Source organism: Eubalaena glacialis, chromosome 4 (genome assembly GCF_028564815.1).
Source record: "Eubalaena glacialis isolate mEubGla1 chromosome 4, mEubGla1.1.hap2.+ XY, whole genome shotgun sequence".
NCBI lineage: Eukaryota > Metazoa > Chordata > Mammalia > Artiodactyla > Balaenidae > Eubalaena > Eubalaena glacialis.
In genome coordinates, this window is record NC_083719.1 from 5,366,831 (window position 1) to 5,394,650 (window position 27,820).

Consider the following 27,820-nt stretch of genomic DNA (forward strand, 5'->3'; position numbering starts at 1 on the left):
GGGTTCATTATACAGATTCTCTCCTACTGTTGTATAAATTTGAAAATTTCCATAATTGATGATAAGAGGAAGGTCATTCATTATACCAAAATACTCACTTCCAGATTTCCTTTTTTAGAAAAAAATTATTGAAGTATAGTTGACTTCCAATGTTGTGTTTGTTAGTTTCTGCTGTACAGCAAAGTGATTCCATTATACATATATATATTCTAGATTTCCTTCAAGGAGTGGCCCCAGTGCTTGCAACTTTCAAAAAGTCCAGCACCCACCTTTGCAGGAATATAGCTCTTTATAGGGAAACCTCTGCTCATGAACACAGAATCGCTAGGGCACAGCACAGGTGGATCGCTCTCTCGCTTTTTCTCATCTCTTTTTTCTCCATCATATTATATGCCTCCCAGGGACCAGAGATTACCCATAAGCTACATGTAACCCACTGACTATTCTAGTCTGGCTCTCACTGTATGGTAGCATTTTCTGAATTAAATTGCTGTATCAAGGTGATTTCTGCAGCAAAGTGTGACCCGTCCAGAAAATGCCTCTACTAGTGAGGGTGGTCGTCACCTCAGATGCCAAGGGGTCTGCAGAGGGAGGCTGTGCTGTGGCTGATTCTGTTGCTCAGTGAGGCAACCAAGGGCATCTTCTTTCCATCATTCTGCTCGGCCCCCAGAGCGTTGGTCCCCTCTCTTTTCTGGCCTCAGCGAGGCTGCAGCAGTGCCAGGCATCCTATATAACTGTGTCCAGCGGTGAAGAGGGGAGTTTCCTCTTGGATGTCTCTTTTATGTTCACCTTGAAGACTTTCCCAGGAGTGTCCGGCAGCCTTTCCTGCAGGTCCTGTCCTCTACGACAGAGTCGTGTGCCGTGCTTATATTGGTGCTGGCAGGGAGAATGAGACCCCCAGGAGGGATGTAGACGCGGCATGATTCAGCCTCTGATCCAAGGAAGGTGGGCCCTTCCTGTGTACCTGGCCATGCTGACACCTGGGCAGAAAGGGGGCTCTGCCTGCTACAACAGAGGGCGGCAGCAGGGCCAAACGACTTGAGTGGGCAACCAGCAGCACCTGCCTACAGGTTGACATTTCAAAACAGGACATTTCAGGCTCATTTCTGCATTTCCAGTTTCCTGTGAGAAAGGCCATCTCTGGTACCTTGGGTGAGTCCTGCATTCCTGCCAGCTGGAGAGCAGCATCTGTGGTCCTTTACGGCAGGCAGGTGCTCTCCAGGGTCCCTCGTTCCCACCATTCCTCATTCATGTCACACTGTGGCCCTAATTATTCCCTTCATAGCATCCCATGACCCCTGAAATGTGACTTCAGCTCTTCTATCAAGGGGTGAAGGCTACTTCCCCACTCCTTAAATCTTGCCAAGGCCTGGTCACCTGCTTGGGCTCATAGATTGGGAGGAAGTGGAGGCATGCCAGTCTGGCCTCATGCATGCCTGCTTGCTTTCTTGAAATCCTATTCAGCCACCCTGAGAATGAGCTGGGGTCAACCTGAGGGGTAATGAGAGACACATGGGCTAGTCAACCCTGGTGTGCCAGTTGCTAGCCAGCCAACTGCCAGCCCTGTGAGTGTGGCTACTCTAGATCAGCCAGCCTTCGGTGTACCCTCTAGCTGACTGAAGCATCTAAGTAAACTTAAGCCAGTTTCAGCTGTGTCTGACCCAGATCAGCAGAACCACTCAGTTGATCCACAGACTTGTGAGCAATACCAAACACTTATTTTAAGATACTGAGTTTGGGGGTGGTTTGTTACTCAGCAGTAGCTGACTAATACACACACGCACACGTGCGTGTGCACACACACACTGATTTTTTGTCAATTACTTATATTACCTAGTCAGTTCCTGTGAGCAATTGAGTTTGGAAATCTTCGATTAGGCAGAGGTTTTCAAACTTTACTGTGCTTAAGAATTGTCCAGGGAATTTACTTAAAATACTGATTCCTGGGTCTCACTTCTAGAAAGTTTCAGTAGATTGGATGAGCCTCAGATCCCTGCATTTTAACCAGCATGTCTGATTCTGGTACAGAAAGCCCATGAAACACACTTTGGAAACCATTTGTTCGTGAGAACACTAAAACCATAATGTAATCTCAAATATCACCTCTCCTTTAATATCAGGAGAGAGAGAGAAGAGTGGGTTTTGGTCAAAAAGGGTAAATGTTGGGCTTACTGTGAAAATTGATAAGCAAAGAGAAAGACCTCCCCTGCCCAGAGTCTGAGAGACTGCATTTTGCCCTCAGTGTTGTTTCTTGATTTACATAAAGAAATATACTGCTTCTAATTTACATAAAAGATTTCTGATCAAATGCATAAATATCAAAATCTGGATATAATTACAAGAAGTTGACTGGTGGCTGATGAATCAAACTAAGGGGGATTAGCTAGAGGCAAACGGCAAAGACAGAGTGGGAGGTCATGGGGGGAGCTTGAAATGTTGAAAACAAGAAAACAACGACAACCCGTGTAATAGATCCTGGAAGCTCGGCAAGGCAACTTCCTGCTTTCATTCCCATTGGGTCGGTTAGGCGACCATTGGTCACCCCACCAGTGTTCACTGAGGACCTGTCATGTGCCAGACACCGTCCTTGAGTTGGCACCCAGCAGGGAAAAGAACAGATAAAAATTCTTCTCCTTGTGGAGCTTATATTCCAACGGGGTGAGGGGACACAGATGACAAACAAGGTAAACAATGTTTATATTAGATGGTATAGTGGGTTGAATTGTGTCCGCCCCCCCCCCCAAAAAAGAGATACGTTCAAGCTCTAACCCTGGGTACCAGTAGAATGTAATCATATTTGGAAATAGGGTCTTTGCAGATGTAGTCAAGTTACGATGAGGTCAACAGCATGAGTCCCAACCCAATGTAAATGGTATCTTTATAAGAAGAGAAGAGACACACACACAGGGAAAACTCCATGCACCAATGGAGGCAGAGATTGGAGTGATGTACCTACAAGCCGAGGAACACCAAGAATTGCTGGCAACACCAGAAGTTAAGAGTAAGGTTCTCCCACAGAGCCCTCAGAGAAAGCACGGCCCTGGCAACACCTTGATTTCAGACTTTTAGGTTCCAGGATTGTGAGAGAATAAATTTCTGTTGTTTTAAGCCATCTGGTTTGTGGTATTTTGTTATGTGGCCCTAGGAAACTAACGGAGATAAATGCTAAGAAAAATAAAGCAGGGTAGGGTCGTAGGGAGTGTTGAAGGCTAGCTTTGTAGTTTAAACAGAGCCACTTGGAAGCCCTCACTAAGACCTGAGAGTGGGGAGGGACGTCTCGGGGAAGAGCATCCCAGGCAGATGTAACAGCAAGTGCAAAGGCCCTGAGGTAGGAGTGTGCCCACTGGCTTGTGACTTGATCAGGCTAGTATAGGGCACCAGACAATGCAGGGACTGGTAGATCATAGTAAGGTTGAGTGAGAAAGAAAGCCACCAGAGGGTTTTGAGCAGAAAAGTGGCATGATCTTTTTTTTTTTTTTTTTAAGTCCACATTCTTTTTTAAAAGGATCACTCAAGTGGCTGTAGGGAGACAATGCCAAAGGGGTAAGAATGGAATGGGGGAAACCAGCTAGAAGGCACTGTTTAAAATAGGCTAAAAATATTGGTGGCTTGAAGGGGGTGTAGGTAGTGGGTAGGGTGGACTGAGGGTAGCTGTAGGGCTTTGGCTGTTTCCGAAGGTGAAGCCAAGAGGGTGTATTGGTTATGGAGAGAGAGGAGGCTGGGATGACTCCAATGATTTTGGCCTGAGTCACTGGAAGCAAGGAGTTCCAGAATAGTGACTGACTTGCTTGTGTACGATTTTCTGTAGTTTATTTAACTGGACATGTTCTAATCCTTGATCATAATTTCCACATGTACAATACACAGGTACTGGAAAAGTCTGAACCGAAATAGCCACTTTTATCAAGTAACATCATCTGGCAAAAAACCTTAGTATGCAATACACGGACTTTTCATGTCGGTACAAGGTTTGAGGCGTCAAGCACTTAGTAACGTCTACTCATCTCTTGACACAGACGAGGAACAGACCATTTGAAATACGCCTTGTTCCCACACATTTAACAGGAATGGCGCCCAGGCGCTGTGGGAGTGAGGCACACAGCCTCAGGGTCCTGGCTCGGTGCCGTGAAGTCGCCTGGCCCGGGAACGCATTCCCCGGACTCAGGCCAGGACGCGGGGACCGGGCGGGGGGGGGGGGCCGCGGGGTCCGGCAGGCAGTCCGGGCTCCCATGGCACCGGCAGGCTTGCTTTGGATCTCACAGACTGCGTGGTTAGCTTTGCATTCCAAACAATACTATTGTCAGACCCGGCTCAGAGCATCCTCTGGACACGGGGAACTCAAAAGAGCAGACAGCTGGGCAATTCTCCAATGCATCCTGCGAACCCTGTGCCAGCTCGAACAGCCAAGGCCACGCGCCCGACACCCACGTACACGGGCTGTTTCTCTGATGGGCAGCACTGCCAAGCTTGCCTCGGGAAATCGCTCCAGTGAGCTAAGCTGAACGTTTTAACACCCGTTTCTGCATAGAAGATCATTTTTAAAACAAACTAAAATAGCCTGTGAGGAAACCGGCAGATTAGGGTTCTGCCAGGGCGCCCCTGGGCCCCGCTCCTGGCAGCCGCTCAGGGGCCGCTGCCGGCCGGGCCGCAGGGTGTGAGACCTGCTCCTCCGGGAGGACGCCGGCGAGCACTTGTGAGGGCGCCGACACAGGGACCGCAGCGTGACCGGCGGCACGCAGGACCCTGATGGACGGGAGTGGGCTTGGGGCATCTTTGTCCTTTCCCTGGAGCAGCGACGGGACCGCAGTGGAACCTGTCAGTTCCCTACGCAGGTCTGGAGGGTCGGCCGGCTGAGGGAGAGCACCCCACACAGGGTCGCGGAGACGTCCACCGGCAGCACCGGCCTTGCGTCCCTGCGCACGCGCGGCGCGGCTAGGCGGCTGCCGGTACTCCAGGGCCAGCGCGCATGTCTCCACGCCTCAGCCTGCGCGCGGCGGAGGGAAGTGGGGCTGTCGGCCGCGCCGAGGGCGGCGCGCCGCCTCGCGGCTTCTCCGTGCCCCACCGCAGCCCAGTTTGGTCTAGAAAGGCCCACGAAACCGCCGCCGTCGCCGCCCCCCTCCAGCCCCTCCCTGTCGCGTATCCTTCCGACGCGGTGCCCCCCTGCCCCCCCCCCCCCCCCAGGGCCTCGCCGAGGAGAACCCCAGTACGCAGGCGCGGTAACCAAGGCGGCGGTGTCTAGTGAGGATTTGAAATCGGTCGCGCGTGCGCACTGGCGTCCCGGCCCCGGCAAGGGAGGCCGCGCTTCCTCCCCACCAGCCCCCGCCCGGCTCCCTCCCCGCCCCTCATTGGAGCGGAGGCGGCGGCGCCCCCTCCTTCCCCCGCGCTCTGTCGCCGCCGAGAGTGTCTTTTCGCCGCCGCCGCCGCCGCTGCAGGAGCGCGGAGCGAGCGGCGCGAGCGTGACCGAGGGCCCGGCGCACGGCGGCGGCCCTCCCGCGGGTCCCGGGCTGCGCGGCGCCTGGGCCCGCCCCCTCGGCCCTGCCGCTCGCCCCCTCCGATGGCCTCTCCCGCCGGCCTGAGTGGAACGCCGCCGCCGCCGCGGCCCCCGCGCCCGCCCCGCGCCGCGTGAAGGGAGCCCGACAGGCCTGAGCAGCCCGCCGCGGCCTGCCCGGGCCCCGCCAGGCGGCCGCAAGCCGGGACCCCGACGGGAGCCGCCGCCGCGAGCCGGCCTGAGCCGCGGCGCAGGCCCGCCCGCCCGTCCGTCCGCCCGGCCGCGCGCGGCCCGTCCGTCCGTCCGTGCGCGGCGCGGCCGGGGCTCGGGGCGCGGCGGGGGCGGGGCCGGGGCGGACGGGCGCGCGGGCCCGCGGGGCGGCGCGTGGATGGATCCGCGCGTGGCCTGGATCCAGCCCGAGCAGAAGGGGCCGGCCAATGCCCTGTGGATGCAGATCTGGGAGACCTCGCAGGGCGTGGGCCGCGGCGGCTCGGGCTTCGCGTCCTACTTCTGCCTCAACTCGCCCGCACTGGACACGGCAGCCGCGGCGGGGACGGCCGGGCTGGGCGGCGGCGGCCTGGCGGGGCCTGCGTTGCCAGCCGCGTCGCCCCCGCCGCCCGCGCCCGGCCCCGCCGCGCTGCCCCCCGCGCTGCTGACGGCGCTCGGGCCCGCGGCTGAGGGCGCCCGGCGCCTGCACAAGTCGCCGTCTCTGTCGTCGTCGTCGTCGTCCTCGTCCAACGCCGAGTCGGGCACGGAGAGCCCCGGCTGCTCCTCGTCGTCCTCCAGCAGCGCCTCGCTCGGCCGGGCGGGAGGAGGCCGCGGCGGCGCCTTCTTCCACTTCGCCGACGGTCCTTCGAGCGGCCCCGGCGCGGCCAACGGGCACCCCGGGCCGCGCGGCCCCGCGCCCGCCGGCTCCCCGCTGCAGCACCAGTTCCACCCGGGCCGCCGGAAACGCGAGAACAAGGCCAGCACGTACGGCCTCAACTACCTGCTGTCCGGCAGCCGCGCGGCCGCGCTGAGCGGAGGGGGCGGCCCCGGGCCCCAGGCGCCGCGGCCCGGCACGCCGTGGAAGAGCCGCGCGTACAGCCCGGGTATCCAAGGGTGAGTGCGCATGGCGCGGCGCGGGGACCGGGGAGGGGGGCGGGGGGCGGGGGAGTGGCGCCCTACCGTGGGGATCCCGGCCTGGCCGGGCGCGCCACCCCGCCGCGGGGCTCCCCGGGCAGCGTCGCGGGAGCTCGGAGGTCCCCATCCAGGCTCCCGTCTTATTTGGAGGGTGGATGTTGGAGGCCATCGTCCGACTCCCTGGGAGGTGGTTGTTATTTCCATTTTAAACTCCTTTTAACAAACGAGTGAAATGTCCGGATTCTTGCACTAACAGTGCAGGAGAGGGACCGTTGAGTCCGATTTGTGCGGATGTTTTCAGTCTCCCTGGCGAAACTGGAGAGGAGGTCGCCTAACTTTCTCTCCATCTCCTCCCACCCCACCCCGACAGGTTAGGGACCTTTTGTCAAAGTCGGGTGCAGATAGGTGTGGAGTTTTATGTTACCTTGCAGAGGATTATAGTATTGCCAGGAATTTGAATTAAGTGGCAGGTAAATATTGGTTAAATGTAACTTTGTTCCTCAGCGGAAATCCATTTGAAAGAGGATTAGATTTTTGGTAGCGATACAATTTAACCAACAGCGAATTTAGAAATGACATTTTCGGGAGGGGGTTTCAATGTTACGGTTTAATTTTGTGCCGAAAGTGACAAATAGCATTATCTGCAGTTTTGTGTTTTTTTTTTAAACAAGTTAGTTGCATTCAAAGAAAGTAACGTTTGTAGCAAATACTTATTCTCTGGAAAGCGTCACTTCTGTTTTATATATTTCCACACCAGCCTAGGGGATTAGAAGTTCCTTTTAGGGCTAGTGCAATTACAGATGCAAAGACTGGTAAAAAAAGGTGGGTGTGTGTTGTGTTGGAGCAGTCCCAGGTGACGCTGCTCAGGTGTGAGTGCTACTTACCCAGCCCTCGTACCTTCCTGTGCTTTTCTGAGCACCTGGAAACAAGATATCTGTATGTAGGTTTTATGTTGGTATTTCAGGATTTAAATCATAAACTCTCCTTGTACAATCTCATGCTGACTTACAGGGCACCTAATGATTTTCCTGGGTGTTAGGGTTGGAAAACATTAGAAGCTTAGAAATCCCTCAATTGCTAGGTATTGAAATTATCTCTTCAAGTAAGTTTTTCTCTTCATAGGTCTATTTATTCTGGTTTGAAGTGTGTTGTAAAACACTTAAGTTGATACTACTTTCGAGAGTGTATGATACACAGTAACAGCTGCGTTTTGCAACTCGTTTCACCTGGTGTGGGTTGGAAGCATTACTTTCTTAAGTTCCTTGAAGCCTTGAGCATGCACTCAGCCCCAAGGAGGAGCCCAGACTCCTCTTCCCTCTCTTTCTCCAGTTCTTACTTGTAAAACTTTCTAAGAAGAGGTGGTGGGGACAGTTTCTTCCTTTCTTCCTTTCATTTATTTATTTTTTGGGCTGCGTTGGGTCTTCGTTGCTGCACACAGGCTTTCTCTAGTTGCGGCGAGCGGGGGCTACCCTTCATTGCGGTGCACGGGCTTCTCATTGCCGTGGCTTCTCTTGTTGCGGAGCATGGGCTCTAGACGCATGGGCTTCAGTAGTTGCAGTGTGCGGGCGCAGTAGTTGTGACTCGCGGGCTCTAGAGCGCAGGCTCAGTAGTTGGCGCACGGGCTTAGTTGCTCCGCGGCATGTGGGATCTTCCTGGACCAGGGCTTGAACCCATGTCCTCTGCATTGGCAGGTGGATTCTTAACCACTGCGCCACCAGGGAAGTCCCGGACACAGTTTCTTGATGTATGGCGTTAAACGTAAAAGTTCTTCGGGGGACCTGTAGGTTTCCAGCCTGTCTTGTAACTGGAATTGACGCTGTGTTTTAGCACTTGGAAAACAGAAGGCACGTGGTCTTTGCTTGTAGAGCATTTTTGGGCCCAGACTGTCTGGAGTCCCGCTTCTTCCTCTCGTGAGGTGGTAGCAGTGCCAGTCTGATGCCCTTGTTCAAACTGCTCAGCCTCTGGAAGCTGTTTCCTCATCCATAGTTTCTAGTAAGCCTCAGTACATAGGTTGCTATCGCTTTCCTTAATAAGTGAGCCTACCACCTGCCAGGTGCTGCCCTGGGATCTGGGGGAGGGGTCGGCATGGGGGAGACAGACTCAGGATCCTGACTTGGAAACCTGAGTCCGGGGTGCCCGCACCTAGGGCCCATGAGCCCTGCCTGTTCAGTCTCTCTCTGCCTGTCCTCCTCACCGTCACGTGGCCGGTTGTCGTCTCTAGTGAGGTTGCTCACGAACCCCGAGGTGGTCATCACGCATTCTTGCCCCCCTTGGACTGTTCCCGGCGTGGCCAGTGAGCTGCTCTCCTCTGGCAGCAGCTTGGGTCAGGTCCCACCCCCGGGCACCTCCCTCGCTCCTGTTAGGTTAGAGGCAAAGCCTGATACCCGGCCTGCTTCCCGGGTGCTGTCCCTCTGGGCCCTGCCTGGGGTCTCCACTCCCTCTCTGTCAGGGTCCCCCGCTTCCACCCCTACCAGCCTGTTAGAAGTCGGTTCCAAGTCGTGTAGGGCTGAAGAGTGGGCTCCGAAGCGGCCAGAAGTTCTGTGTTTCGGCCCCCCTAAATAGGCAGGCTTTGTTGGCCGCCCTTCCTTGCCCGCCTCTATGGGTGGCCCTGGGCCTGTCCACTCCCTGCCGTCCCTGCCTCGAGGAGCAGCCTGCCGGGACTGCCTGTCACGTGCCTGGAAGGGTGAGTACCCTGCCCTTGGTCCGCTGCTCTGAATCCTAGCGGACTGCCCACCTAGAAGGGCGGAGCGGAGGAAGAGTGCACCGGAGGGGCGGCCTGAGGTGGGAGGAGGGAGGCGTCCTTCGTGAGCAGACATTTCCACGGGGCCCGCTGGGCTGCTCCAACTAACTTTTTGGTATCGAGAAATAGCTGTGTCTGGAACTTGCTCCAGGCTACCAGCTTACCCAGAGTGATGAGGAAGGCCACCAGAAGGTCTCTCACTTGTGGCTTAGAAAGGGAAAGAACTGAAATAAGCGATCCTAGGCCAGCCAGCAGAAAAGAATCTTGTTGATGAGAAGTTGCTCAGCCCATCTAGGCTCAGGACAGCATTTCTGGAAAGACAGTGTCTGCAGTCCTCAAGAAAGGGTAAGCGGTTGCTGGCGGGTGGGAGTGTGAGTAGCGTCAGCTGAGCCCCATTGGGCCTTTGCCTGGTAGCCCATGTGGCAGCTGGCACCATCCCTTCTTTCTTGGGGAGGTTTCTGCCCTTGGGAACTTTGCCTGGCGGCCGCCTTGTAAGGTGACCAACCTGTTTTCATCCTTGAGTAAGACAAAGAGAAGGCAGGTGACAGTGGGCAGGAGTTAGTGCGAGAACCTTCGGAGCGGAGAAGGCCAGATTCTTGTTGTGGAGCTGCCGCTGGTTCTGGTTCTTAGCCTGTTTCCTTGGTTGAGCTCTCAGTCTCGAGGCTGACCCTGAGCATGTGTCCTGGCCTCTGGCTGCCGCCACTTTCTCCGGCCCTTGTCTCCTGACCCAGCAGTACTTTGTGACTTTGCCTGGGTCAGTCTCAACAGCTTCAGAAACCTTCCCAGTTCAAAGGTAAGGAGAAGTCCTGCATAAGTGAGAGTGGGCGCGTGGACCTCACATACTCTGCCGCATCCTTCCTGGTGCCCTGTAGACCCCCAGGAGGGAGATCCTGGAATGGGAGAGAACCCAGCGCCCTGGCGGACGCCTGCAGTCCGGGCCCTGCCCTGGCTTGTGTTCAGCGTTTGTCCTCTCAGGCCTGCCCGCAGTGTGCAGAGTCACACGCAGCACCCTCCCTGCGGGTCCCTTGACAGTATTTCATTTCTTTAACATCTTCTGTTCCCTCAAAGAAAATTCACTTAGCCTGAAGTTTGTGAGAAGCAGACAGATGTCGTTTCAGAGGAGTGGCCAGCGTGCCCCGCCGGGCCCCGGCCTGGGTTCTTTCTGACTCCACGCATGTTCTCTTTTCTCCTTTCTCCTGAGTCAGTGCCTGGAGAAGATTCAGGATCCCTTCTCTCCCTCTGTGCCTCCAGCCTGACGTGGCACTACCTACAGTCCAACGAATGGCCTCCCACGGCTCGTCCTTAGGGGACCAGGGGGAGGGCACAGGTGAAGGTCCAGCGGGACCCGCCATGGACCATGGCTGTCACCACTCTTGTTGCCTTTGTCTCATTCTCATCTCTTCCTGTAAACATCCGGGGATGCACAGGAATGGTTATTGTGAGATGGTGGCACACGTGGGCCTTGTTTTCTGAGTGTTCATCCTTGGAGGCCCCGAGGGTGACGCGCTGGGCACGAGTTTGCTGCTGCACTGACCGTTCATGAAATTAGCTCCCACTCGGACACTCCTCCCTGCGTGAAAGTTGTGTCCTTATCCCTGCCCCTCGCGCCACGGCCAGTCTCTGCAAAGTGAAATTGAAAATCCAGCACAAGATGCTGGCTGTGACAGTTGGGGAAAGTCATGCCTGGGTGCTGGTAAACGAGGATGGGCAAAGCTAGCATGGGGCTGCCGAGGAGGAGGAGGAGGAAGAGGAGGAGGAGGAAGAGGAGGAGGAGGAAGAGGAGGAGGAGGAAGAGGAGGAGGAGGAGGAGGAGGAGGAGGAGGGGCGGGACGGAGCTCTGGAAGTGGAGGGTCAGGATATTAGGAGTCCTCTGAAAAGTGGGCCCTCGAATGGTCTTGTAGAAAATGGCCTCCTGACTGCTCCTGCTGTGGAGGTCAGGGTGGGATAAAGCGGACGTCCTGCTGCTGTGAGCTCTGGATGGAAGAGCAGTGCCAAGGCAATGCCACTGCTGCCGCTTAGACGTGACACGTGGTTGTGACTTAATTGCTCCTGAAAGTAGTTTTAAGTGTTTTAAAGTAAACAGGATTTTCAGAATTTAAGATCTGTTTTTCAAAGTAAAGTCTCAGACCTTCTTTTGTTCTCTGTTTAATATGAAATTTTGGCCCCCATTTTAAATGGATTCGTGTAAATAGAAGGAAGGATAACAGTCATCCTTGGAAAATAAGGCTTTGTGTGCCGTGGTTAGGTCATTATGGTTTAAGATTTGAGTTTTTGGCTGTGAAGTAGAAGAGGGTTGTAGTCAACAAACAAAAGCCTGTGATGTTCAGATTCAGAAACTTGACTTTGATGGTACAGCCAGAAGGCAGGCTCACCGGGGAGGTGTGACTGAGTCTCACTCACTGGAGTCATAGGAGGTTGTCATAAGCCGCAGCGTCACCTGGAAATTGCCACTGGCCAGCACAGCTGTGCAGAGGCCTGCCTAGAAGACTCTGGTCAGCTTGTCAGGGATTTCTTCTCTCAGAAGGCTGCTGAGTGGGTGTGGCACCCGAGGAAGGGCAGGTGGGTGGTCTCGGTAATTGAGACAGGTGCCCCAGACATCTGCGTCCAGTATGAACGAGCCTCCCAGTGAGGTGCTCACAGGTGCCTCTCCCCGACGGCTTGGGATTTGCACTAAAAATGAAATGTCTTATGCTAGGATTTCCATGCTGCACTGGTTTGCTGCTGCTGTGTAACAAATGTCCACGGGCTCAGTGGCTTTACAGCAGCACTCATTGATGTCTCACAGGTTCTGGGGGTCAGAGGTTGGCGCTGGGGGCTGGGTTCTCTGCGCAGGCCCCCCGCTGGCTGAAGTCTCGGGGCTGCCCGCTGTGTTCTCTGCCGGGGCTCAGGGTCCTCCTGTGAGCTCACTCCTGTTGTTGGCATGATTCCATTCCTTGCAGTTATAGGACTGAGGTCCCTGATTTCTTGCTGGCTGCCCGCTGGGGCCTCTCTCAGCTCCTTTAAGCCACCTGCATCCTTTGGCTCGAGGCCCTTCCATCTTCAAACCCACCACAGGGCTTTGAATCTCTAGATGGCTCTGCCAGCTGAAGGAAGCCTTCTGCGTTAAGGGCTCATGGAGTTGGGTCAGGTCCACCCACGTGACTGTCTGTGTTTAGGGCACGTAGTCATACAGCATAATCACAGGAGCAGTGACAATTTCATCACGGCCGCAGATGCCGGGGGTCAGGGTACGGAATCTTCTGGGGGCTGCCTGCTGCACGTGCAGGTGTTCTCTCGTACGTAGACTTCTGTGCTGTGGGAACACAGGTTGTGTTTTTCTTTTCCAACACTTCTCTCCTTTGACTGGACTCCAGCCCATCACGATGACTCTTGCAGATTGTCTGTCCTCTGGCTTGGTTGTCACCCCTGAACTCAGGGACAGCCAGAGTGATCATAGCTGTGAGTGCCTTTCTGTGCCTTTCTCACGTGGACTGTTCTTAAAATATGTCATCTGAGAAGAGGTTATGTGAAAGCCATGTGGATGAACATACGGAAATTACAGTGATTGAAAAGTCCCGTTTGTGAGGTATCCTGCACTGGTCAGCTTAGGAAAGGTGCCGTTCCTGTGCTGGGGGAGGGAGGTCGGTGACTCACCCAAGTCGCCTCCAGAGTCCGAGTACAGTGGATCTCCGCAGTCCGTCCTTGCTTTGCAGAAGACCCTGCACCACTCGTCCTGCAGCGCAGGTTAATGGGAGTGGTGTCTTGCCCAGAAGCCCCGCCTCAGAGCTCTGTCTCTTCCTGCGGAGTCACTACTACGCTTTAAAAACTGACCCCTGCTCTCCTGGGTCTCTTCGGGGGAAGATGGGCTGCGTCCTAGCCTGCATTCCCAGTGCCAAGCATGCACCAAGCCACTGCTGAGTAAGTGTCTGGTGAGTGAGTGAATGAAAGGAAGGAAGGAAGAGAGAAGGACTCGGGCAGCTTAGAGGAGCAAGTGAGGTGTGGCCGGTCTGCAGAGTTTAAATAAACCCAATGCTAAAAATAACTTTTGCTGTTTGTCTTAGAATTTCTGCAGACTTGATTGCCCACTCTGAAGTTATTTAAATGCAGAATGAAGTAAAATCTCTTGCAGTGTATCTGCCTGCCTTCCTGAAGAGAGTGGTTAAATCAGTTTTATGCCTTGTGACAGAATGTAAAAACAAAACATTCAACAAAAATTCTATTCTCCGTTAGAAAGGCATCTCCATTTAGTTCCACCTGGTCTTTTTCTTGCTATAAAATTAATACCTGACATGAAAAGTTAGAAAACTTGGTACCTGGCGAGCGTCCTGTCACCTGTTCTCACGTGGCCTGGGCTTCGGAAGCCTGTGTTCCCTTTGCTGGTGGGAGGGGACGGAGGCTGGGCCCCGCCCTGGCCTGCGAGGCTCGGCGCAGAAGTTTGTCCTTCTCTGCACTGACAGGGTGGACTTGACTGAGGGCTCTGAGGTTCCCCATGGTGGGGAGCGGCTTTGATTATCAGTACCGTGCCTTTTTATTGTGGGCTTGTGCTCTTTTTTAATTCCCAAATCAGCTGCTCCGCACAATCATTTAAGCTCTCTGTGGTTTGAGATCAGAGTTAATTTCCTAAGTGATAACATGTGGATGTAGGTAGTTTATATCTGTTCATGTTTGAAAGAGATTTCAGGTGATCTTAACGTTTCTGGAATCCTGGGAACCTGAAGGAATGGCTAGAATGCTAGTAGTTAAAGGGAAATGAAAAATCGAACTATTTGTGTGTTTTCTTTTCTTCCATCCCATTAGCATCGGGAAGTATATGCGAGGCCTTGAGCTTGCTGGTAGCCTGCATCTCAGGTACCCTGGCTCCCGGGTCTGGGCATGGCTGGCTTCATCGAGGGTTCTGACTTCTGAGCCTCAGCGTCCCACCCGTGGAGCAGGGCCTGCCCCATTGCCCTCGCAGGGCTTATTAGAGAAAGGAGACATGGGCTCGCTGTGTGAGTGGTCAGGTGGGGGAATTAGGAGGGCTGCTCCTTTCCTTTTCTCCTCTCTTCTCGAAAGAAATGGAAACCAAACTTCTTGTTGCCAACCAGATACAGACAACTTTCCCTCTCAGGCCAAAACTTTTCTCTTGGAGAGACTGCTGAAGACTTGGAGTTGGTGTCTTCAGGGCAGGCAGCGGGCACAGCTGGAGACAGACCCACCTGATGCGTGGAAATGCTTTCTCCTTTTGAGCCAAGACAAACTTTTCTATTTTTAAAAATTTAAACAATGCCTGAGTCATGTGTCCTCTAGGTATTTAAGTAAGAATCTTGTCTTCCCAGAGCTTTCAGGTTTTTGCTGATGTATTTATCCGGTATGTGTGTGCTGCCCTGTGTAACTTGCTTAGAGTTGTTTGGGATTTTGGTCTTGTTCTGTGCGGAGTGGAAGGAGTGGATGTTATGCCATTTCTCTGAGCTCTTTGCAGCTTTTGGCACGTGTTCTGTGTATATTGCAGGAAGCAAAAGTGAGGGCCTGGGAAGGTCAGAGCTAGAGCAGCACTGTCTGTGGAACGTTCTGTGAGGACGGGGGGCTCCAGTTCTGTGCGGCCCAGTGTAGTAGTCACCGGCCACGTGTGGCCACTGAGCACTTGAAATGTGACTGAGGGGACTGAGGAACTGGATTTTAAGTGTTTTTAATTTTAGTTGAAATTTAAATGGTCTTATGTTTGGACAGCACCGAACTGCAGTAACTTTAGATTCCTTACTTGGAACACAGATTCCTTACGTGATTCGGTAACTTCTGCCTCAATAAATCCAAACTCAAACAGCAGCAAAGGCTGTGCTACTCAGCAAGTTGCCACTGGAAAGCTCCAGAAACTGTGTTCCTGCGTTTCTAGTGTAAATCCTTTTCAGAGGGCTGCTGTTTCAGTAGCACGTGAAGCATAAAATGGGTTCCTACGGCTCGGGGTGTCTGGCCCAGCAGGCGGGTGGTGGTTTTCTGCACCTCTGCACACGGGCTAATGACATGATCCGGCCTCTCCCCGCCGGGCAGTGTCCCTGGGCACGGGGACCCCAGCATGGGGTCGGCTCTCTGCACGAGGCTCCTCCCTGAGTCCTCAGAGCAGGCCCATGAAACGGGTCGTTTTTCTCTTGTTTTGGAGACAGAAAAGCAAAGCCTAGACAGGCTGATGTGATCTGGCCAAAGGTGCTGCATGTGGAAATGTCAGTCTAGCTCTGACATTGGGGAGCTGCAAACAGTTCTTAAACGAAGAACTTAAACGGAGTTCCTTAAATGAAGGAGCCGTCCCCAAGACGCGGGGATGGAAACTAGCAGCTTGCTCTGCAGACCTGGCTTTCGTGTGTCTGCTGAGGGCCATTTGCTTTTCTGCCTTCCTAGAGAGAGCAGACTTGGGGAGGGGGCCCAGGTCCTCCCGTAAGGACTTTGCCGGTCAGACGACCAATGACAGAGATGCGGGAGGTGGGTGGGGGAGCACTGGGGGAGGCCCCGGGGACCAGAAGCCCATCCTGCTGCTGTAGTACAAGGAGTTCCTGCTTCCCCCAGACGTCCGAAGCTGCTTGGGGGCAGTCGTGGTGGAGGCAGCAGGGCTCCTGCCATCTGGGTTATTCTTAGAAGTTACACTTTATGAAAAATGAAGCATCTGATGAATCGTTGGCTTGTGTTTTTCTGGAAGACAGTGGAAAGGCCGAGAAGCAGGACTGGCGAGCGTTTGCCGACTGCCTCCTTGGTGTCAGGCACTGCCTTTGCTGCAGATCCTGCTTTCTCCCAGTTCCCCCGGGACAGTAACTCGTTTTAAGTCTTGGTAGATGAGGAAGCGTCTCGCCCAGGGTGCAACCAGAAGATAAAAGAACGGGCGCCTCAGCGCAGGCCTGCTGGACAGAAAAGCCCCTGTGTTCATTGCTGCCTCCCAGGAAGGGGTTGGTGCCCCCAGAGAAAGAGCCAGAAGCAGGAACTTGGTGAACTGGTGGGGTTGGGGGGGGGGTGCCTTAGCGCCACACAGTAAGGAGGATTTTGGTTACTGGCGTCTTTTCTAAACGTAAGCAAACAGATCAAAAAATTGAAGTATAACTCTGAAATGACTGAAATAGGAAAGAGGGTACCTTGCATGGCTTGTGAAATGCAAAGAAATTCTGAAGTATTGTTACAAGTTATCTCCTGTAAAAACGTGGGTGAGGAATCTGTCTAAAGAGTCAGTGTCTCTCGAAGACTGCCTCACAAGAGACAGATGAACTAAACCTAAGTACAAGATGATGGATAGAAATAAGAGTATAGAACTGAGATCAAATGCCAAAGAATGGGGACCTGTGAGAATTGTCACAGGCTAAGGCCTGGAATGAAAGGAAGCTTGCAAGATTGGTAAGAGTAAAAAGGGCCTCTTAGGATCAGAGTAAGCCCGTAGGAAGTAAGTAAAAAGCTGGGCTGGGAAGACGGCTCAGTGTTCTGGAGCCTTCCGTAGCAGCTGGATGCTTCAGCTTTTCCTTTGCTCCCATCAGGTGAGTGGTCCTCAGTACTTGTCATGGTATTAATCGTCAGTGGCCCTACTGAGCCCTCGCCCCTCCCAGGAGAGGGAGAGGTTCTTGCCTCCTTACTGTGTAGGAGAGGGTGGTATAGGAGAGGGCGTGAGGCTCACACTGCCCATAGGTGCAGAGCTGGCGTGGGAGCCCAGGCAGTCTGATGCCACAGCCCGTCTTCTTAACTGCTGGACCCTCGGAGCAAAGAGGGGATTGTCCAAAGAGGAATAACAATAGGAAGTAAACACTTGTTTACGTTGAGTTCCAGTCTCTAGGTCAAGAGAAATGACTACTGGCTTCTCAGGAGGGGTAGCAGACGACATCATGAAGCTCCGCCCCATCCCTGTACGTCTCTCGGGCACCCCGCAGATGGACCCAAGAGGAATCTGAGTAGCTTCCTGCAGAGCCAGCAGCAGGCCCTGGTCTGTCACCCTGCGGCTCTCCAGTGGCTCCTTTACGAACCGGTGACAGCACGGCTGTGTGTGACACCGTGCCTCTGTGGTTCTGTTTGCTCGTTGCTTTAAAATGAGAGACTGATTTGGACTGTGCTTTATGCTGATTTTTTAAATAATGGTATTGTTTTTATAAAACAGATTTGTGTGTATTTTTTGGTAAAGAGCAGAAAGCTTTAAAAATCACTCAACCCCACCACCCAGTAATAACCACGGACCCATTAGGTGACTGCCATTGTAGACATCTCTCTAAGCCCTGTATGGACGGACACATGCATTGATCAACAGAAATACTTCTATTACAATTTTTATGTTCTCCTTAAATACAATTTGCTAAATTATTAATTTTGCTTGAAAGCGAAAGTAATGTTCAACTTCAAAAAGAAATAATAGTTTCTAAGAGATGTTGCTGAGACTAAGAATATAAAGAAGATTAAAAACCTTATGTGGCTAAGTGCAAAGAAAAGTTAAAATTTTAATGAAATCACTTCAGTTTGTCTGCTGCCATGTAGGGTAGCGATGTTAGCCCTTGCTATGGACTGAGTTGTCTCCACTCAGATCATAGGTTGAAGCCGCAATGTGGTGGCATTAGGAGGTGTGGCCTTTGGGAGGTGATGGGTTTAGATGAGGTCATGGGTGGGGCCTCATCATGGGATTAGTGCCCTTATGAGAAAGATCAGAGGGTTCACTCGTTCTCTCTCCACCATGTGAGGGCACATTGAGAAATCGGCAGTCTGCGAGCCAGGAAGAGGGACCTCCCCATAACCCGGCCTTGCTGGTGCCTGGATCTTGAACTTCCAGCTTCCAGAACTGTGAGACATAAATGTCTGTTGTTTAAGGCACCCAGTCTGTGGTATCCCTTTACAGCAGCCCAAGCAGACTAAGACAGCCCTTTATGTAGCCTCCCAGCTCCTGATTTGCATTATGTTGTTTGTCTGCCACCATGAGTTAGGCATTTGTATTTTGTTCTGCAATTATGATCACTACCATTTGTTGAGCTCTTACTGAGTGCTAGACCCCATTCTAAATACTTTGTCTGTATTCATTAAATCCTCCTGACAATGCCACGTGAGGGGGCGCCATCAGCATCCTCATGTTTCACATGAGGAGACTGGAGCCCAGAGCAGCTGAGGGTCCCGCAGGGTTTTGTAGCGGATTCTGCCATCCTACCTTGGCCCTGAACACCACAGTTTGCAGTCGATTAGTCTGGGTTCTGTCTTTGCATAGACTTCATGCTGTGCGCCAGGCTCTCACCGGGACTCCGGCAGCTTTCCACGTTCTGATGGACGTCTTCAGCAGGGCTCCGGGGGCCGTACTGCCTGGCCCCACTGTGGGATGGGCTCTGTGCACGGCCCTTCACTACACTCTGACCGGCCCGGCCTGGTAGCCCTCAGCCCGCTCCACGGGTCCATGCGGCCCTGCTGCATTCCGTCTGTGCTGCGTGTCGGGAGTCGAGTTTGTACGGGAGAGCTCGTGGGCTGCGTGTTCCCCGAAGCCTGCCGGGTGCCTAGAGCATGGGGTCCCCGCTTCATGACCTTGGCATGCTCCCCAACGTCTCTGGCTGCGAATGTTGTCAGAGATCTGGGGCAACACTGATCCCGCTTCAGGGAGGTGGTTTCTCCTGGATGCCCGCCTGGCCGCGCCTTCCTCTCGTCCTTATCTGGTCCTTTCTGCAGCGTTGGCCCTGCATCAGCCCTTGCTGGACCGCAGCTGCCCTTCCACCCACAGGCCGGGCTCTGCCTTGACTTTAGGGGCTGGTCCCCTGTTGGGCCTTTGGCGCGGCCCGGGTTTCATCTTCCACCTTTTCCACGTGGACGGCTTGACTCGCTTTCTTTTCCTCTCTGTCCGTCTTCCTTAAACGGGCCCTTCTCAGGTGTCGGCACAGCGGCTTCCCTGTCCTCTCCTGCAGCTCCTTGCCTTCATTTCACCCTGTGTTTACGGCCACGTTCTCACCGAGGTTTTCTGTAGCACGAGGCGTGGGAGTGGGTTTTCCTGATCCCGGCTGGCCTCTCCTCCCACACTGGGGTCCTTGTCCTCATGATGTTCTGGGCCCCTTTCTCTTCCTCTTTGTTTGCTGTGCCACGTTCATGGGTTGCCATCTCTGCTGATGCGACCTGAGGGTGTTCTGAGCCGTCCGACCTCCCCTAGAACTTTCCCTCTCAGGCCAGGCTGCAGGTTTGAGAGGCTGCTGTGTCTTTGGCCGACCCTCTGGGACCCGTCGGCCCCCAGGTGGAGAGTCGAGTCTTGGGGCGAGTCCGTGGGCCACCTTGTTGGGGGCCTGAAGTCTGTTCCCTGAATTAGTTCAACCTCTTAGGGCCCAGCTCATCTGGCCCAGTCCTTTCATGGCCTCGGGGTCCTCAGAAGCCTGGTGTCGTCTGCTCTGAAGTCAGCCCAGGGAACAGAAGACCCTCACTGCTGGTGTGTCAGACTCAGGCTCCCCCTGTCCTCTAGGCCCTGCTGACTTCCTCTCAGGGCCTCCAGGTTCGTCCCCTGATCTTTGCACATCTGGCTGCTTCTTGCCCTTCTGTCTTGGCTCCAGTATCAGCTCTTTGGGAGGCCGTCCCTGACCACATGATATAAAGTAGCCATAAAGGCAGCCGTGGTCACCAATTGGAATCTCTGCATAGCGTGCTTATGCTTGGGGTTGATTTTGGTTATTTACTTTGCTCCCTTCTCCGTGCCCCTGACCCAGCTCAGCGAGCATGAGGGACTTGCCGACGTTGTCTTGGTCACGCTGTAGCCTGTGTCAGAGCAGCACCTGCTCCGTCGTGGGCTGGCAGTGAGTAACTGCACGCTGATGACTTGCATCTGCTTTCTGTGCTTCAGTATTGACTTAAACCTTCGGCTCCGTTAAGTTCTGTGCTTTGCCCTCCCTTCCTCCCTGCCTTTCTATTTTTGCTAGTTTTCCAGCGCTGTTGTGTTGTCCTTTTTCTTAACATTTTTTTCTGGTCATCATGGTGGGGTCTTGGGAGGTTGATGTGTGCTCTTCCTGCCATCTTGAGCCAGAACCCTGAAGCCTGTCTCCTGAGACTTGAAGAGGTAGACATGCCTAGTTCATGCTGAGCAGAATTGGTACAAATGATTTACTTCCTGCTTTACACTGGATGGAGACATTCTTGCTGATTGAATGAAAAGTAAACATTTGATAATTAAAAGTTATGTTTTTATTTTTCTGATACTGTAAATCAAACTTTGATACATATGCAAATATTGGATACAGGGAAGTTAAGTAGCTTTAATTACAGCAGACGCTCAGCTATGCTGACACTCGGGCGTGTGGGGAGACCTGGCTTTTGTGTGGCCATGCGCAGTGGCGCCTGGCGGTGACGAGCGCCCACTCTGGTCACATCTGCAGGCCGCACGGAACTGGACACAGGCTTAACGAGTGCTTTGCCACTCTTGGTGACGTGGAAGGTGATCGGCATGTCCTCCGTCAGGTGCGTTACACACATGGGCTTTCCTGCCCTGAGGGTCATTGGGATGACTTGTCCCGCCAGGACAGTGTCTCGGGGAGAGGCTGCGCACGTCTCGCATCCCCTAGCATCACCGCTGAGGGGTCAGGGCCAGGGAGGGCGCAGCTAGCGCCGTGGAAGTGGAGCTGAGGCCCCGGCCGTCTGCAGGAGGCAGATGGGAGGGGCAGTCGATGGGGTGTGGAGGCTCCTGGGGGTGCTTGGAGCAGTGTGAGCCGAGACACACTGTAGAGCTGCGTGCCAGGAAGCTTCACGGCAGGCGTGAGGCCCAGGCTGGTTGTCCAGCCTCTGAGCATCTGTGAAACGGGAGGTGGTGGTGGTTCTCAGGATCGTCCTCGTGAAGTGTGTCCTACGCTGACTGGACAGAGCAGGCAGGTGGTACGTGTCAGTTACTTATCATCATCATAAGAATACTGGTAGGATAGTATCACTAATGAATTTTAAGTTTCTAAGTCTGAATATAGCCTCAGAATCCTACTCAACACAGCTCTCTGACAGCAGTGCCGTCGATGGGCGCTGGGACGGTGGGGAAGCCTGTTAGCTGCCCCTGGTGTGATGTGGCCAGAGAGGGTTGGGGTACTTGAGAGAACACCCCCTTCCTCACAGGTCTCTGGGTTCAGTCATCTACATCTGCAGAGGTTTTTCTGGGGTTGTAGGGTAGCTTTTTCAGGAGCCCCGTCTTTTGGGGGGGTATGCTAAACCAGTGACTTGGGGTGGCACTAGAACCAGAACTTTAGGGGTGAAGGGACCTTTAGCCTTGCTGGACCTTGGAGCTGAGCAGAGTCACACGAGTAGTTCCCTTGGTCCCCAGGATGCCGGGCATGGGCCGAGCCAGAAGGGAAAGCCCACGTGGGTTTGGCCTTAATGTAAAGGCCAAAGGCAGCCAGTCTCAAAGAAGACTTAAGCACAGCGATGTCTGCCCTTTGATCTTTGGAATAAAGTCAGTGTCAGTATAGCTGACATGATGACACTTTTTCTTGTCTATGATTATAAAAGCAATAAAGTACTTACTGAAGAAACTTGGAAAATACAGAAAGGAAACTACCCATAATTTTCCTGTTGTTAACACTTTCCTGTTCTTAACAGAGCATATGTCTCTCTGTTATTTTTAATGTTACTTTAAATGTGTCACAAATGTGTCATTTTTGTATGTTTGTTTAAATCTAACTCTAGATAAGTGATTCTTCCTGTCTTAAAAAGCTCTTTTAAACAATTTTTAAAGATGGAATTGATGTATATTATTTCCTAAATAACTAGGGAGAGATGTTTACAACTTTTCACTTTTTGTAAACAGCCCATAGTGCATATTTCTGCATGTTTCTGTATGTTGGGCCACTTCCTGAGCGTGGCTTCACAGCCCTGCGGCTGGACGTCAAGATCGAGAGCTGCACAGCTCTGGGTTTGAGTCCTGGTCGTGGAATCTTGGGCCATTTACCATCTGTCTAATGAATAGTTTTCTTAAAATCTGTAAAATCTTAAAATCTGTAAAATGGAGAAAATATTGAATAATACTTGCCTCAAGGACTATTTGGGAGACTAACGAAAATGCTGGTAATACGGATGGTATTGTGTAATATCTCGGGGTAGTCATCTTTTCAGGCTCTTACACGTACTGCTTCCCAAAAGATTATCCAGCTCACCTTCACGAGGGTAAGCATCTCTGGAAATTACGACAGAGGATATAGCTGTTTTCATCTCAAAAATGATCCAGCTACTTGAGCTAGCGAGCAAGGCCGGGCCCTCCTGCTTTCAGACTTGGCGGTTCCCTCCGAGCACCGTGGCCTGCAGGGGTCTGTGCTGTGGCTGCCCGGTGAGGCTGCGTGGCCGGTGGCCTGAAGCAGTGCACGGGGCCCAGCCAAGCGCCTTCTTGGCACCCCCCTGCCCCAGCGGCCCTCCCGGCCGTGAGCTCCTCCAGATTGGGGGTCCCGGAGTGCACTGTGGGTTCCGTAGGACACCAGTGTTGGGAGGCTGAGGCCCACTGGTCGTTCTTGCCCATGATGGGTTGAGGACGTGCCACGTGAGTGGGCTGCTTCCCTCTAGGTTGCTCCAGCTGTCCTGGCTCTTTTGTGGGTCTGAGCCCTTTCTTTCCTGGGCTGGCCGTGGCCTGGGCCCGGAGCAGCAGGGCTGGGGCCCCAGCCCTCCTCCTGTCTGTCACTCAGCTCTCAGGTCCTTCCCTGTGCAGCAGCTTCTCTGAGGGCCTCCCTCTCCCGTTAACATTTTAGAGGCTCTTCAGAGGCTCTCTCCCTCTAGAGAAGGAGCTGTGCACAGGTGGGGCGCTGCGGGAGTGGAGAGAGGCTGAGGTGCAGACCCCGCGGGCGGGCTGATGGCAGCGCTGGCTCAGCAACAGGAAGGAATGCTCTGGAAACACACAGGCTTTCTGCTTTGCAGTTTCAGTCAGCTTCCTCACACTTTTGAGCTTAGATTATAAACAACCTTTGAAGGTCTGATTCAAGACTTTCTAAATAGTGGTACAGACATTAATTGGCCTGTAACATAATTAAAAATAAATAAAATGATTTATAATTAGCTCATTAACTGTGTCAGGAAATGGGAGTTTTAAAAAGAATCGTCCATCCCCAAAATAGAAGTGATTCAGTCACTCGCTGCAGGTCTCACTGGTCGCTGCCCAGCGGCCCTTCTTTGCAGCGGGTGGAGAGGCAGCTGCTAACTTGGGACGTCTGGGCCGCCGGGGCGCTCAGACTCTACCGTCTTAGTGTAAGTGCATCCACGCGGGCTTGAAAATCTACTGTAAAACTCCAGTAGTTAACTCCAAATACTTTCCCCAAGCCATTGTTTTTGGCAAAAATGCAGACAGTGAACATTGTGGAGCTGAGAGGAGGGAGCTCCAATTTCTGAGAAACCACTGGCTTTTTAAGGCTTTTGAGGGTTTTAAGAAGACTTGGAAGGAGTGGGAGAGGGAGAGAATAAATTAACAGTTGAAGTGAGTTTCTAGTGTTTTCTGTGGCATTTTACATTGTAATCAAAAAGCCTGGTTTTCCACAAGCACTTGGAGTTGAGCAGGTTCCTGGAGGGTGTGGAAGGGAAGAGTGACTCAGGGTCAGCAGTAGGGCGGGGCCCTGGGGACAGTGGGCTGGGAAAGTTGGATGAGTTAATACTTGAGAGCACAGCTCTGACTGACAAGATTGGGTGCTGACAGGTCTCGTGACCACGTTGGAGGAGGCTGCGTTCATTCATCTGGCTTTTCTGTTCCCTTAAAGCAGTGAATGAAATCTGACCTCAGACCGTGGCTTTCCTTAGAAAAAGCTGCGGGGATTTCAGATCTAGGGGAACAGGCAACCCTCTGTGCTTCCCCCTTGCAGACCCGCATCAGTAACTGCTTGGCCTGTTAGCTTTGCCCCTTTTCTGTCCACGCTGTTTTATTTTAAATGTACTTCATTGTCCTCGCTTCTGGCCCCTCGTGCCATTGTGTCTCTCACCTGCTGTAGTGCGTCTGCCTGTCCTCCTGTTTGCGTACAGAGATGTCACCGTGGAACAACTTGCAGGTTGCGCTGGGCTGGGAATGGGAGGAGGAGCAGCTTTGCCTGGGGCTGGGCACCGAGGCTCCCAGGTGAGAAGGCAGGGAAAAACTGGGGGTGGGCGCCACTTCCCCGGGGCCCCCCCTTCAGCACCAGCCAGCCTTCCCTGGCTTCGGTTCAGATTTAGACAGAGTCGGGAACCCTGCAACCCTGCCAGCCCAGCTTCTAAAATCGAAAATCATCCTCCTGAAATGGGTCATCTCTTTTCATGAATATCTCTATTAGCTATGAAATTAGATAGTTTGGTTCTAACTTAATAATCCATCTTTCGCTCTTTAAAAAAAGCTCATTGAGTTGGATTTCATAAATGTTTACAGCAACTGTATACCAGCTGCTGAGATAGATACGGAAGCATTGCTGATCTTGATAATTTGGGACCAAAAGCAAAAATTAATTTAGGACATGTACTAAAAATTGAAAAGTCAGTCATTACCTTTTGAGTGGGTTTGGCCTCTTACAGGAGAGCGATTGTAAATGAGAAATGTCTTTTTTCATTTTTCAGTGAGCTTTATTTTCTAATATCTAGATTAAAAGCATGCTTGTTAATAGTGTTCAGAAGTTTGTTTTCCAGTAGTTTCATGATGAAAACTAAAATGCACCGAAAACTCTGGTCTCACCATTTTCATCTTTCTTAAAATAGCCAGGAAGGGCATCAGTTCAGGGCATCAGTTCAGGGCTTGCTCCGCTGCGTTGTATCAATTTGAGATTCTTCCAGATTGACTCTCAGAGTTGCGTGTGGTCTGTATGGGCCAGTAGCCAAGGCTAGCGTGTCTCAGAATCCACTGCTCAGAGACAAGGCGTCAGGCGTGCTGCGCTTTCCTGCCTCCGCTGCCGGCAGGGTTCCTTTTGCACACAGACAGCAGACCTTTCCCACCGTGCCCCACCTGATGAGACCACTTAAGAGGCTCAAGCCGCCGCCACACAAAGCCGTCCAGAGCGCCGCTCCTTGCGGGCCTTATCCCTTTAGGGCCCACAGTGGCGCGGGCACTCGGGTCCTCAGCTTAGGATGAGGGCTGCGTTTTGCGGAGGTTTCCAGAGTTTGTTCTCGGCCTCGTGGCTGCAAAGTGGGTCCTCTCTGTCGCTCTTGCTGCCCTCTCCCCACAAGATGCCTTGCGGTCAGCTTCTGACTCCCGTATTTCTTTGGATTTGAGGTGCTATTACTTGCAAAAACCCAACCCGTTCGAAGTTGGCTTTTTCTGCAGGGCAGAAATATTGGGTTGGCCAAAAAGTTCGTTCGGTTTTAAGTAAAAATAAGAGACACCTTTTTCATTTTCACCAAGAACTTGATTGAACAACATATTCATTAACCGAACGAACTTTTTGGCCAGCCCAATATAAACTTCATCTAGACAACTTCCTACAGATCAGCCAATCTAAAGAGATGCACCGTTATGAAATGTACCATGAAAAAAGAAAAATATTTAATTTTGCGTTGATTTGATGCTCAGCCATTGATGGAAAGATGCACCCCAATTTTAGACATGTTGAAATGTTAAGGAAAAAAGAGTACATTTTCGTGATGATGAAAGAATCGTCTTGCTCAATTCCACAGTTACATCAGTTACTTTGGAAAATGCTCTAATCAGGCACCATTGTTACTAACATCTTGTCGGGCTCTTAAATCCTAGTTTCGTAAATGGAGCAGTGAGTATGTGTTTAAATTATATCAAGAACTCTAATGCTTAGTTTTGACAGACATGGCTCTTATTTGTCCACATTTAGCCCTAAGATTCTAAAACGTTTACTTAGAGAACCTTTGAGAGACCCCGGACCAGGGCGTGTTTTTATCCCTTGTCTCCCGTCGGAAGGCGTGTGGGCAGGGTGCACTCTCCCCAGGCCCCCAGGCGAGGCCTGTGCCCCCTGGGGGAGCCGCCTCTCATTCCTGGACGTGGCGTCTCGCAGGATGGAAGGAGTGAGGGTCCCAGAGAGGACGTGTAGTCCTGGGGCCGCCTGCTCTGCCTGTGTTGAGCGTCGCGTCGCCCAGCCGTCGGGGTGGAGCCCAGGGAGCTGCAGCCGCCAGCCCCACGTGGCTGTTGGCACTGAATGAAGTAAAGCTACAACCTGAGGCCCTCCGTCGTAGCAGCCACGCCTCAGGTGCCCGGTAGCCACTTGCAGAATGGTGTGTGCTCACAGGAGTCCTGTCTGCAGCCTGTGCTGAGGGACGGCTGGGCCCCTCCCACCTTCCCCTCGGCGGGCAGCATCGCTAGCCTGTGCCGCCCCACTCCGCATGGATTTTAGGGCCTGGCAGAGGTGCCGGCACCAGTAAACAGAGGGACTTGGAAACCTCGCTGCTGGTTAGGGGCGGGATGGGAAGAGTGGCTTCAGGGCTTAGAAGCCTGACCGACTTGATGTTCTTTTTTCTTTAAATTAAGCGATCAATATTCACTGTTAAAATTAGGAAATGAATACAAGCAAAAAGAATAAAAACATTACAAGTAATCTTGTCATCTAGAAGTACAGTTGACTTTTTTTGTGTTGTATTTAATGTTTTGTTGTTTCCAAGTGTTAAATATAATCAGTGGTGTAATGAGCATCCTCTTGGGCAGTTGTTTTCCCTCTAAAATGTATCATCTTTTCTCCTTTTCACTTTTAAATTTATACATATGATGAGTACATTCTAGTAAAAACCCAAAATCCCAGCAGCGCCCGAGTGTAGAGTAGGAGGTGGCCACTCTCTCACCAGCTCATCTGTCACCCGCCGCCCTGGCACGCGGGCCTCTTAGACCTTCTCCTGAGTTACGTGCACGCGGGGCGTGTCTGTCACCTCTCTGTCACGGAGCCTCCCCTTGCTCTTCTCAGTGGGCGGACGGCACCCCGTCCTGACCCACGGCCCTGCTGCGAGCGTGTATGTGTGGGTCTGGAGCCCAGGTGTCCAGGCGTGGGGTTCCGGGCTCAGCGAGGGATGCCTTTCTTTAGCCTTGAGGTACGTTGTCAGCTGATCCCAGAGCGTGAGGTCCAGTCCGAGAGAGGCCTGGTCTTTCTGAACAAGTCCTTCCTGCTTCTGACATGTGCACTTGACATTTGCTTTTTAATTTGTTTACACTCCGCATGATTTTTGTTAGAATTTCTTGGTAATTATTTGACTCTCTCAGTCTTTGCGTTGTGATTGTCATTTTTGTGTTGGAGTCTGGAAAGGCCTCCTTCAAGTTCGAGATAGCTGATGGTTCCCCTTGCTTTTTTCCCCTGACTTCTTCTATTTGATGTTTTCATTTAGTAATTTAACTCTGCGTCTGTTATGTTTTCAAATGTAGAACAAGGCAGGAATCTAACTTCATTGTTTTTCCGCTACTGTGTCAGAATTAGGTTTGGCTACAAAGAGTGAAAGTAACAGAGTGATGGTGGCCTGATCCCAGGGGACCAGCCCACCTTCTCCCTCTGCTGCCTTTCTCAGCCTTGCGGGGATCACGGTTCTGGAGGCCGGCCACAGGCCAGCACGCTGGGACTAGGGAAGGGGAAGGGGAAAGGGCTGTGGGAGCTCTCCCCTTAGGAAACCCTCCGAGAAGGTCTCCCCAGGGCCTTCCGCTGGGGCCT

General features: G+C 52.7%; 1 protein-coding gene across 2 annotated transcripts in view; it reads left to right on the forward strand.

The window, feature by feature from the left end:
- The first annotated feature begins 5,836 nt into the window (after nt 1-5,836).
- TENT4A (terminal nucleotidyltransferase 4A) overlaps nt 5,837-27,820 on the forward strand; it is a 43,950-nt gene continuing 21,966 nt past the window's right edge. For both annotated transcript variants that reach the window (XM_061189115.1, XM_061189116.1), the window contains exon 1: nt 5,837-6,589. In XM_061189115.1, the coding sequence (XP_061045098.1) occupies nt 5,877-6,589 (713 nt within the window). In that variant the 5' untranslated portion in view covers nt 5,837-5,876. The remainder of the gene's footprint in view (nt 6,590-27,820) is intronic.